This window comes from Geospiza fortis, unplaced genomic scaffold (genome assembly GCF_000277835.1).
Source record: "Geospiza fortis unplaced genomic scaffold, GeoFor_1.0 scaffold413, whole genome shotgun sequence".
NCBI classification, from domain to species: domain Eukaryota; kingdom Metazoa; phylum Chordata; class Aves; order Passeriformes; family Thraupidae; genus Geospiza; species Geospiza fortis.
The window spans coordinates 1,588,090-1,600,925 of NW_005054386.1; the positions used below are offsets into that span (position 1 = coordinate 1,588,090).

The 12,836-nt window shown below is 40.1% G+C and overlaps 1 protein-coding gene across 3 annotated transcripts in view; it reads left to right on the forward strand.

Annotated features, from left to right (window-relative positions):
* The window catches only part of SLIT3 (slit guidance ligand 3), a 483,855-nt gene that overhangs the window by 392,487 nt on the left and 78,532 nt on the right, over positions 1-12,836 (forward strand). For all 3 annotated transcript variants that reach the window (XM_031060566.1, XM_031060568.1, XM_031060567.1), the window contains 2 exons: positions 5,041-5,112; positions 9,573-9,736. In XM_031060566.1, coding sequence (XP_030916426.1) covers positions 5,041-5,112; positions 9,573-9,736 — 236 coding nt within the window. The remainder of the gene's footprint in view (positions 1-5,040; positions 5,113-9,572; positions 9,737-12,836) is intronic.

Here is a 12,836-nt window from a genome sequence, read left to right on the forward strand (position 1 = left end):
TTAGCCTGTATACATTTGGTTATAGAGTGTGAGTTTCCATTGGATGCTTCAGCAAAAGTGTCTTTATGGAAAACTTCTGTGCATTTTCAGAATATTTTCCATTGATGCAGATTGATGCAGGCAAGCTAGAATGGGATCTGAAAGGAAGTTAGAAGCCCCCACACTAAATCAGTGAATAAATCAGGCCAGTGGCTGGGCACCAGTAATGCTGAGATGCCTGTCTCAAATCTCCTTAAGTTGTGAATAAAATTACACCTCATATTGACTGGGGGCCTGCTCAGAGATATCCATGTGTGGTTTATTTCTTGGGAGGTCCTTTTCTGCACTCCTCCTTTCTTTCCAGTGCGGCTGCTTTCAGCAGCTTTGTGCATTAAACCATTTGTTTACAATCTCTTGTGAAACTCATCCTTACATTGTCTCAGAGTGTGGGCTGTGGGGCTGTTCCTCACAGCAAGGGCCTCTCCCAGCTTTCCTCAGGCATCTGCAGGGCTGGCTCCTGCTTCTGTCTCATATCCAGAAACAAACCTGGGCTGGTTCTGTGGACACCTGGCCCCACTGCCACGTCAGGAGGGTGGAGAAGGAACCTTCCCATGGCCCAGAGACATGAGTGGGTCACCAAGACTTGCACAGCAGCCCAAGGGTATAAATTAAATAGCTTGTCTGTGGTGAAGGAGAGCTCTGAACACTCAAAGCTCAGGACAGAGGAGCTGAAGATTGTCCTGAGTGCTTTGAAACTTCACATTGACATTTACCATTTAAAAAAAATTAGGTGATGTTCAGATGCAGAAGTCTGTGTTAATTTAAAGAGCAGTGGTTATTGTGTGTTGGTTCTAAAGATGTGGAATCAAAGTGTCAACATGGGCAGTACTGGGACTGTGGAAGCAATAAGGCAGAGCTGCTTGGCTGAGACCTTTCACTGTGGTTTCAGTGGTAAAACAGATATCTCAGTTTCAGCCTCCCAGATTACAAGACAGCTTTGGATTCCCACTCTTCATTAGTAAAAACAAGAAAGATTCGTGATTTGGATTTGTTGCTTTAAGTTTGGCTTGGGATCCTGATTTCTAGCACACAAGGATGGTCACATTTGAGCTGTTACATGAATCCTGAAATTCAGCCACAGATTAATATATTCTGTTTCATGGCCAAATAAATTATTCCATATGGAGCTGTCTTCTGGCCTGCTCCTGAGATGCAAGCTAGCTTGATTAAAGCTGGTGTGGGGCTCTCTACCCTGCATTACAGTGTGGATAAACCATGCCTCCCTCCTTCCAATAGCCACAATTTGTCTTTTCACTTCTGTTCTTGCAGGCCACATATGGGCAGAAACAGAGGGCAGTATTTTAATGGCAACTGTTGTTTTTTGGCTTTTTTAAATGATCTGCTAATCAAAAAGTATCTTCCTCCAAGGGAGAAAGCCCCCCACTGCCTTGCACAGAGCAGTGAAATGGGAATCGCTGCCTCTGCTCCCTGCATTTGGAAGCCTCCAGATTGATTTGATTTATTATGGCCCACAAAACTCTGGTATCAGCTACAGCTTTTGCCACGTGTCATCACTGTTGCTACTAAAAATCAATTCTCCAAAGAGAAAATGGTTTCCAAGAGACAATAGGAAATCTGTTACTGTCAGTTTTTTATTATCCACGCTCTCAGGGGAACTTAAAAGAGAAAACATCAGCAAAACAATTTTCACTTTTTTTTTTTTTAATAAAAACAATATAGGGATCTCATTACTTTTGGCTGTGCATGCCTTTGGAGGTAGCAGACACTTCTCATGAAGGTTCTCCAAATTCCTTTGTTTTCTGTATTTTTGCCTCTGTAGTAAATACAGTAAAAAAGTGTTTTGAAAATCAGAATAATCATAGCTGTATGATGCACTTGGTTTTTGACAGATATTTCATTCTGAACTCCCTTTCTTAGATTTTTCAGTACAAGCCCAAGTGAGAAAACTGCAGAGTCAACAAGTTTATGTTTAAGCCTTAATATCTATCAGTGTTTACACAGCCAGGTCTTTAATCTCAGCCTTCCCATGGTTTCTCCATAACAGCAGCCAAAGGGTGCAGGGGAGCACAGGGCATAAAGTCTGGAGATTTTTTTTAATAAGCAGAAGTAGGTTTTTGAGCCAAAGCTGTTACAGTAAAAAGTTGTGGATTTGTTTTTCATTTAATTTGTCCAAAGCTAGTCTTCTTAGAAACTAAATATAAACAGATTAAGGAAGCTGAGATTGAGACAAATTAGAAGTATTAGAGCTCTCTGAATGACCTGAATGGATTATTTTAAAGATCATTGTGTAATCACATATTTTTATATGTGACTTAGTTAAGAGGCAAAATCAAAAAATCAAAATAATTCCTGAGGTCACTAAATAATTGTCCATGTAAATAAATAACCATATTATAGTTAGGGGGAAAAGGGGTAAAATGACCTATTGAATATTCTATTAAGAGAAACTCTAGTTTTACTGAAAACTGATGGATATTTCCTGCAGCTCAAAGCTCAGACAAACCACTAGTATGTGTGATGATAAAGCTGTCACCAGTAATCTTTGGGCACAACGTTTTTGCAATACACTTTCACTGTTGGGTGCTGCACTGATCTGACCTAACAGAAGCATCTGGCTTTTTTTTTTTATGGGTGGTGGTTTGTTTTTGGTTGGGTTTTTTTGGTTTTGTTTGTTTGTTTGTTTGTTTGTTTGGGGTTTGTTTGTTTGTTTGTTTTGGGGGGTTTTTGAGGGTTTTTTTTGTGTGTTTTGTTTTTTGGGGTTTTTTTTTAATTTATCAGAGAATGATTCCTTGTATTTAAGCAGTCATTTTTTAAAGCTCTGCTGTTGTGAGCGTGGAGCAGTGGCGCTGTGGCTTCCCCTGACATCTGAGCTGTGCTGGCTCCTGCAGGCTTTGGCACCCTGGGGGCTCCCTGTGGAGTTTGCCCTGATGGGATGTGGCTCTGAGAGCTCACATTTCTCTCTTCCCAAAAACACATCCCCCTTGTGTCTGCAGGAGCCCAGGGCTGGGGACAATGAGCTGGCAGGCAGGACGTGGGAAGGGTCCATGAAAGAAAAACAACCAGGAAACCCCAGCCCAAAAGGATTTGTTGAATTAATTTCCTTCCCTGAGGACAAAGGAATAAGTTAGTGAGATTCTGTGTTGAAGGAAGTTTTGATTTCAAGGATTCTCAAGTGTTCTGTTACTGTGTCCTCCAGAGGAGATCCACATCACCTTAAATCCAAACCCCTGCTGTTTGCTGGAGTTCAGACGGGAGCATCCCTAGAAGCTGTGCTTTTGATACACACATCAGTGTGTGCTTGAAGTGTCCTAATGTGAAAGGATTTATTTGACTATTTGCTTGTAAGGAGATTTGGTATAAAAATGTGTTGCTGATGTTGATCCAAGAGGAAAGATTTTGTTGCACTGTTGAATTCTCTTGCCACTATTTATTATTGTGAGTTTTAAGGGGGGTTTAGCATTTGTCATTTCATTTTAGTTGAAGGAGTGATGATGTTGCTGACATGACTTTTTTATTAAAATGCAGGCACTTGCATCCATGAAACACCTCAGTGTTTGGGACATGTAATAAAGCAAATCCTTCTAAGGTTTTTATTTGATGGGTTTAATTTCTTACAGATAAATGGCTTTGTCATCCTTCAGCTTCTCTTGGATGTTCCCAATACACCTAGAAGAGAAAATGTACTCTTTCACAGGATAAATGGGACTGATACAACCTGAAGATTAATATATCTGTTTACAGAGAATTGTCTTGCAGTTTAAAAAATCAGCAATAAGCTCATCATGAGCAGCTGCTTATTTAAATGTGTTCAATTTCATTGGCCATTTTGATGACAAGTGGTTGACTAGGTCTCCTCACACCACCAAAATACTCCTTGATGAATAGCTGTGGGTTTGTCTCACTCAGCTGGTCATTCTGTACAGAATTAGTGAGTGTGTTTTATCTACAGTTACTGTGTGGGAGCTCACATCCTTCCCGCTCCTGTGCAGATTCATTTCTTGGAGATGCACCCTTATATATGGCAAGTGGTTATTAACAGTCAAAAGCAAGGAAGGCTTAAAGGAAAATTTTAGAATCAGGATGTTGGAAGGGCATCATGTACATCCTGGTGCAGCTGAAAGTGCTGTTAGGGAAGAAAGGTTGCAGAAAACAGATTTTTTTTTTTTTTTTTTCACTTAGGGCAGATGTCTGTTTCCATGGGTTGAGATTTGGATTGTTTTAAACCCAGTGTTTCAACAATAGGTACACACACACAAATAAAAACTGTGATTGCTGTGTCAGCAAATCACCAGGTAAGTTAGAAAATAAATGACTCAAGGGCAAGAGCTGCTCCAAACCACACAGCAGCTTTCTGTTTTCCACCCTGCTCTGCCATGTCTGGAGCACTGACAGGAATTTCCATGCACAAATGTGGGTCTTTTCTCAGAAAAGAGATAAACTGGGTGCCTAAATTGTCCTGGAAACAGTGGAGAATCCTTTTACTCCTTTCAGGGGTCCTGAAAATGCTGCTAAAAATTGTAATTTCTTTGCATAGGGTGAATAATGTCCTAAAACTGATTTCAGGTGCTTTCCTTGGTAGCACAGAGAGGTGGTTTTTACTGTAAGAATGGGAAAGTGTGGCTGTATTTACCCTCAGGGACCCTTGCTCTGTCTCCTAGGATCTCTCTGAAGTCAATAGTTAATTTAACTTTCACAATTCTTATTTCCCCTGCTCTGTTTTTGCTGTGCTTCTGGCTAATGGGATTCTGTAAGAGAACTCAGGTCTGGATGTGAGGGTCCACTTGTCATCAATACACTTTTAATGGCATAAATGGTATGTCACCTTCTTAATTTACAGCAGCACTCACCAGAAGTTCTGATTGCATCATTGTTTTAAATGCCAACGCCTCGAGGCAGGAGTGATAAAGCATGGAAGTTGTGAAACTCACAGAAACTCTCAAAGAATCAAAATTAAATACCCTTTTTAAGCATCCATTCCTTCAGTTGCTGGGGCAGACAAAATACTGTGGTTTGATACCTTCCTGCTTCTCCCCCTTCTAGGACACTCCATGGAAATGACATTTCCAGTGTTCCTGAGGGATCTTTCAATGACCTGGTGTCCCTGTCCCATCTGTAAGTACTTCTGCCTGGCTGAATCTCTTGGACTGATGGTTTCAGATCTGTAAAACAGCACATATTGCTAGGATTCTATAGCTTTTTTGATTTTCCTGCTCACTTTTCATAATGTGCTCTGGATATTCATAGTGCATCTGTTCAAAGGAAATAAAAATTTCTAGGACCTGTTGTTATTAGTTATGAAAATATTTTCTTAAGGAAAACCAAATGAGCAAGTGTGACAGTTTTCTCTGCTGTGGACTTTGTGTTTAAGGTTTTCTTTCAGCATTGTCAATGTGAAATGCAGAGCATATTATGGTTTAAGAGTGAGGCAGGAAACCTCCCACAAAGAGCAAATATTAAGCAAATGTGAATTCTTTGCTTAATAAGTGTCATATGTTTTGCATGCTGGAATGTTGTCAGTATGTGGACTTGTTGATGAATCACTACTTCAGACATATATATTTAATCACGTGGAAATTGGTCATTTCACAGCATTAATGCTTCATTCCATAGTTTGCAAAAATTATTAGGCGTTTCAGCTTTTTGAGGAAATTACTATTACACTGGTAGAGGGCCAGGAGGCTTTCAAATGCAGTTTACTTGATGAAAGAGCAGACAAAGAGCTGCAATGGCTCCAAACTAAATATGAGTGACCAGAAAATGCTTTCTCACTGAGATAGTGTGTGATACTTCACACTATTAGATAATTGATGTAGGAAAAGCAATTTTGTGCAGCAAGTTTCTTGATTACTGTCCTCAGTTAATCAGAGGGCTGAGCATGTGTTGGTCCCTCAGTGAAGTGAGGGGTTTCACAGGCTGATACAGATGTTTTCTGCCTGATGCTGATGTACACACAAGCAGACATGTGTGCATTTTACATAGGTTTATATCTATTTATTGTCTCTTTTTAACCTTAACATGCCTTCCAGAACACTTCCCTGAGCACCAGATTCAGATTGTATTGAAGTATTTTCTGGGTAGCAAATACATCCCTGGCAGCTTTCTATCTCTTGTCCTCTATGGACAGTAAAAAATAAAAATATCTCAGGGACAGAAATCATGAGAGCAACTTGGGCAACTTGAGCAGAGAAATAATGAAATAATCTTCCCTGTTTCCAGCTTACACCTTAGTATCATTGGTTTTGCACATTTGTTTTTCCTGTTCCCGGTTTAGTCAAGTCTTTTTGTGTGTTTGGGGTTGAAATTCTGGCTGAGCTGAAGCCCTGTACCTGCTTTTGGGAGTGCAGTGACACCTTCCATACTGGGAATCTGGCTGTGGGGGTATTTTCAGAACTCCAGGAATAAACATAGCATGTTCCATTTGTTTGAATTTCCCTCAGGGTTTACATTAAATGAAGTGGAGATCCAATTTTCCTGGGTAAACTGTTCACCTTAGGGAGTGATAAAATCCCCTTTGGCCCAATACAATCTCTGCACTCTTTCTGTTTAGATGTATGTGCTGCCAGAAATGTAAAATACACAAAGCCCAAATGAACAGTAATAAATAGGATCCATAAAATAAATAAGACCTGTCTGGGGTGTAATTTGCACAGTTGAGCAGTTGAATTTTACAGTGCAATTGTGCTCTCCAGTTTCTTAAAGAAGATCCTGAAACTTTTAGGAACCACAATTAATTTTTTTCTTCACATGCCTGAAAAAGCTGTGCTTACTCAAAACTGAGTCAGAATAATTGAAAATAAATTTATTTTGAGCCCTTCCTGCTACACATATCTTCAAGGAGAAAGCAGGCACTTGGGGTCAGTTTGAAATCATATAAGGACTTGCTGCCCATCAAACTCTTAAAGCATGGGAGAACAAATATTTATCCTAATTGTGCAAAGTGTGTGGCTGAGGGTGGGATTGGTGTTGTGGGGGCAGAGCTGGGTGCCAGGGTGTGGAAAGGATGCTCAGCCCAAGCCTCCTGTGGACAAGGGGGACATCAAACTTGCTTTTAGAATTGCAGAGAGATATTTGTGTAGCATGGACAAAACTATGGATTTTAGTCAGAGTCTTCTGCTATAGTTTTGAGTTAGTCTTTAATTGGAAGAACAAAAGTGAAATCCAGATGGTCCAATCACTTTCTCCATAGCTGTTTAAAGCCTACAGGAACATTTTCACCAAATTTCCTTTATGTCATGAACATCATCTCACTGTAATGGAAATATCATAACAAACTATGCAGCTTTAGCTCATTGAATTTGGAGGTAGGTTTGTATGTGCTGTACACTGCTTTTGTTTACTCTTCATTACTTTATTTAGTTGAATCACATAATTGTCTATTTAAGCCATGACTCTACTGGCATTTTTAATCCAGGGCAATGATAAGAATGCTACAGCACTGCTGTAGGATTGGGTATAATATTAATTAAAAAGAGCCCAAAATCTGCTGAGATGGAACTGGGACCTTCCCAGTTAGGTCAGGTCTGCACTTGCTGTCCCCACCATTCACTGGTGAGTGTCCCAAGTGCTGCCCACACAAACTCACCCTGTGGCACTCCAGGGATTCCACAAACCCTCAGAAATGGGTGATATTGAGTACAACAGGTATTTCCAACGTATTTCCCATAAACAGCTCAGATTTCTAATCCTGCTGAATTATCTTCTCTTAACTCAAATTTTTATTAACTGCCTCTAAAACTAAGCTGTCCCCTCCTCTTTTTTTAACATTGTCATGGATAGAGTTATTTTAATTGACTTTATTCAGAGTTGCCCCTAAACAAAATAAGCGTCTGAACAGAAATATCTGCCCAACATTTTGAAAATGCTTCTGGTGGTATTTCCTTACGGCAGAAGATAGTTTTACCTTCTGGAAATATTTTGCTATAATAGGCAAAGAAATTGAGAAAGTATGTTAGAACTCATGAATGAAAATACGAGAATTATCTCTAGTTCCTAGAAATAAATTTTTAAAAAATCCAAAAAATAACTCTCAGCCAAACCAAACCAAACAAAAAAAAAAAAGGAAAAATAAAGGCAAAAACCCCCAAACAAAGCACAAACCACAAAAAGAAGTGTGGAAGGATACATTTCTGAAGTTGTCAACAATGTTATTAGTAATGATTTTTATTGACTATAGAGCAGCTTTATTTCTAACATAGTTTATAAATATTAATTAACAGGGTAACAAGCTTTCCGTTGTCCTCCCACTCACATTTTATATATGGAAGTTTCTCAACACTAAAAATTTCTCAGCTTTCGCTGCTGCATTTTGTTTGACCTTGGACAACTGAGCCAGTTGATCACAGTTCCAGGGTCAAAAAGTCAACCCAGTAGTTTTTTTCCATTGTAAGCAATGGATTTACAGGAGGAGTGGATGGGTATTTTTTAATGCTGAGCTGCAGTACACATTTAATTTTGATGAATGAGCCCCAGACAGGGTTTGAACCCATGAACTCTCATTATGAATCTGTCTAGGGCACAGTGGGTTCATTAGTCACTCCAATAGAAATGTATCAACAAATTTACTGAGGTTTCTATCTTAATATCCTGCCTGATATGTTTTTATTTGAAAGAAGCTTGAGTTTACAGTACCATCTTAAAAATAGTTTATAGCATATGCAGAAATTTTAAAGTCTAAAAGCTGATTTGAATCATTGGTTTCTTTAGTATCTCTTCCTTGTGCTATTCTTTATTTAGTTTATTTTCCTTTCATGTCAACTCAGGTGTTGTACAGCTTAAATCTTACATTGACTTTAAGCAAAATAAATACAGACTTTCAACATGCATCTCTTCACATTTTAAACAATTAGTTGGCTTCAAACTGATTTTTCTGAAGTGTGAACTTTGTTTGCAATTGACTGATTGCCTAAAAACATTTTCTTAAAGAGAAAGACAAGTACAAGTTAGTCAACGTAGCACCTAAATTTAAGGGTAAAAGATTGGTTTTCTTTTGGATAGATGTCCATGAATAAAGGAAAAATTCTGAGAATTATAATTTCACTATATAAATGTATCTTCTACAACTATTTGACCTAACTCAAATGATGGGTCAAGCAGCAAATGTGTTTTCAAAGTCATAAATAAACTTAGCAGGCACTGGGTTGCAGTTTGGAAAATGGAGGTATCTTTTGCATATGTGTTTCATCTGGTGAGGAGTCATTAATGTGAGTCATCAGATCCAAACTAAATTACTCAGTTCAGGGTTAGAATACGCTCAGGAAGGACAGAGAATTAAAGGGAATCAATGTGATGAATTTGATGAAAGCAATATGTCTGGTGACATTGCTCAAGCGCAATTGTTTGAAAAAGGGATTTCTTCTTAGGTGTTTATATAATTTCCCTAACTAATGATGGGAAGAAAGGAGAAGAGCAGGAGATGAACCTAAAATCCTTCCTGAACACTCAAACGATCTTTTCCTCGTTGGGAAACAATAACGTAGAAATGTAGAATAAACCATGCCTTGGTGAGATGAGAGCTGTTTGCTGTCTTTGCCTGCCAAATAACCTGTGCTAATTTAATTGCTGTGCACCTCGAGGGCTCTGGGCACCAACCCCCTGCACTGCGACTGCCACCTGCGCTGGCTCTCCGAGTGGGTCAAGGCGGGCTACAAGGAGCCGGGCATCGCGCGCTGCCGCGGCCCCGAGGCCATGGTGGACAGGCTGCTGCTCACCACGCCCACACACCACTTCCAGTGCAAAGGTAGGAGCCTGGCACCCTCTGCCCTGAGGGCCTCCCCGCTGTGCTGTGCTCTTGCACCCTTGGTTTTGCGGGGGAGTTGGGGTTGGGGTTTGTTTTCCGGAGCATCACGTTCCTTCCAGGTTGTGTCTGGGGTTTCTGTTGCTGAAATGGCTCCTGAGGTGTTAGAAAATCTTTTTCTTCCAGCCCCATGACTGAAGAAGAAGTCAAGATTCGTCAGTTCTGCTTTTCAAGGTTGTTTATTTTCTCTTATCTATTACATTCTTCCTCTCACCTGCTGAGGTCTGTCTGGCAGGTCGGGTTGTGGCACAGTCCCTGCCCTTGGGGCAGTGTTATCTTTTTATACTAAAAACTACGTGTACTTTATTTACAATAATTTTCCAATACCTATCACCTATGTTAGACAGTCTGCCTCTACTCTAAACCAATCCAGAAGTGTACTGTCACAGCAGAAGATGGAGGATGAGAAGGAGAAGAAGGACAGAACACGCCCAGATTCCCCCATCTTGCCCCTTGAACCCCCATTCTAAAAACCCCAAAATTCTACTTTTCCACCATCTGGTAAATTCACTATCATTCTACGCAAACTATTGTGGCTTATAAATCTTCACACAAAGTTGGTAATTGTTTCCATAAAATAGAAGGCACAGGTGTTTCTGACTCTGTGCCAAGGTCTCTGAGCCCCCTGCCAGGGTCTGGAGCCCTCCAGGGCAGCCAGAGGAATGTCCTGGATTCTGACAGTTGTGTTTTCTTGTGTTCCTCCCCAAAGTTCAGTTAGCTGCTCCACTAAGGACATGAGAAGGACTCCACTCTCCACTAAGGCAGGAGAAGCAGGCAGCCTGAGAGCAGTGAGTGTTCCTGATGCTCACACCAGGTCATGCAATGACACGTTAGCATGTAGGGTGTTGTTCAAATTTATTGGAACAAATAATTTGTTTTGGCCTGTGACTTACCCTCCCAAAAAAATTGAGAAAATAAGAGGTATTATAAAAACATAGAGCACTGTAGTTATTATGTACATTTACTTGAAAATGGAGAAACAGAGAATTCTTAAAGCAAATATTTACCCAAAAGTACATTTTCATCTGCAGATCTACAAACTGTTCCCATCAGCGGCGATTCAGAAACTGCAGATTACAGGAAACGTGTCATGTTTGAATTCAGTGTGCATTTGTTCAGGAGAGGGTTGAGGGGCAGCTCTGAACAATTTGGGGTGCTCAGTGACAGGAGTGTACTGCTTTAGAGAGCACTCAGCCAGATTATCCACTTTTTTGTGGATTAAGTGAGTAGCTCATTAGTGAGTGGTGGAGATTAAGACATATCTGCACGTTCTCATAAAAAAAGAGTTTCAGAGTTTTGCTTTGCTTACCAGCAAGTACTTGAAGAGGGAGCTATATTTATAGTGGAAAAGATGGATCAGTAGCCTCTCTTAGAAATGGAAATGAGGGCATAAAGCCTGTTTTTATGTCTCTCAGAGTGCCATGCCCATTTACAGCACTGCTTGGCAGGGTGATTTTATAGGTGCTGGAATTGAACTGCTGAACAAACAAATGGTGGTGTTGGGGTGAGTTTAAAACACAGGTTCCCGAGGCTGAGTGGAATTTTATGTCCTTTCAAATATATCTTTAATAACTGTAACCTTATAATTTAATTACTTTGAAATGTCAGTCTCAAAACTATCAGAACTCTGACCATAATTATCAAACCAGAGACTTCACAATAGTCTCTCAAATGAAGTAGAAATATAAGTACTAAAAATACCAAATAATGCACTTGCCCCCATGAAGTGAACCAAAGGAAATAATTGATTTTGTATATTACATGGGATCTGAAAATTAAACCAGAAAGAGACTGGATGTCTTCTTCATTCTGAACCTGTGATATGTCAAGAGTTATGCTCATTTTCTCTCTGAACTAAACAAGCAACTCTTAGGCAAGAGATCAGTACATCTGTGATCCAGGATATTAGATGTAGTTGTATGCTTTCTATGTAAATATTAGATTGGTCCGCTAGAAAGCTCATGTTCTTTCTAATATCCCGAAAGTCCCCATAGCTTGCTTTATCTGAACAGAGAAGGAGAAAATTATGTGTTGATGTGGAGTTGGTGTTTGCACAAGCAGAAAGAGTTGGTCGTCTGGACAAGTGGCAGTAAAGTTCAAGAAGCACTAGACCCTTGACAAATTCACCTTTGCTCATGAAAATACAAATATTTTGAAAACCAGGGCATGGTTTGGCAGTCTCACTGCACCCTGTTCCCATTTCAGGGAGTGCTGAGCCCTGACCCCCAAAGCCCTGGGTCCCCACCAAGGGTTGGCCCATGCTGGGCTGGGCACCTTGAGCTGCTGCAGGAAAGTCGTGCTCAGATGTCCTCTGTGACCTCCAGGAACTTCTACATTAGTAAATAATGTAAAAGGTAGTTTAACTGATTCTTGTTAAAAATATGTTTTTAGCCTGTGCCTGAGCAGGAGGTTATGTCTCAGCAGAGCCAAGGAAATAAAAGTGTGTTATGTGCAAGTCATGCAAACTCAGCTCTGCTTTTTATTAACTTGCCCTCCCAGCTATGCAGTAGAGGAAAGGAATGTGCTGGGCTGAGGGCATTTTGCTGTATGGATTTATAAATTAAATCCACAAGGGCGAAGTAATGAACTATTTAACTGCTAGGAACTAACACTGTTCTTATTAGCTCCTACATTGATTAGCTTTGATCTATGCCGTAGAAATTAATGGGAAATGTACACGTATTATGAAATAAATAGTAGAACAAATTCTGGCTTACTGACCTCTAAATCTAAAAGAGCAGCACTGTTGCCTGTCTCATGAGCTCTCAGAGTAGCCACCTTTGTTTATTCTTTGTTTATTTTACCATGAAGACAAATGTAACTCAGGTATGTCACGTTCCAGCCCCTACCAGTGCCAGGAATTCAGGTGTGATTTCCTCTTCCAAGGTAAAAACATGAATGGCTTTTAGACATAAACACAAAGATACAATAGGATGACAATAGTCCTTCATTTAATCTCTGAATTTTTTCTTCCTGTGTATTTTTCCCTCCTTGCTGCCTGCGCACTCCCAGTCAGTCCCTGATGGCACCACCATCACGACAG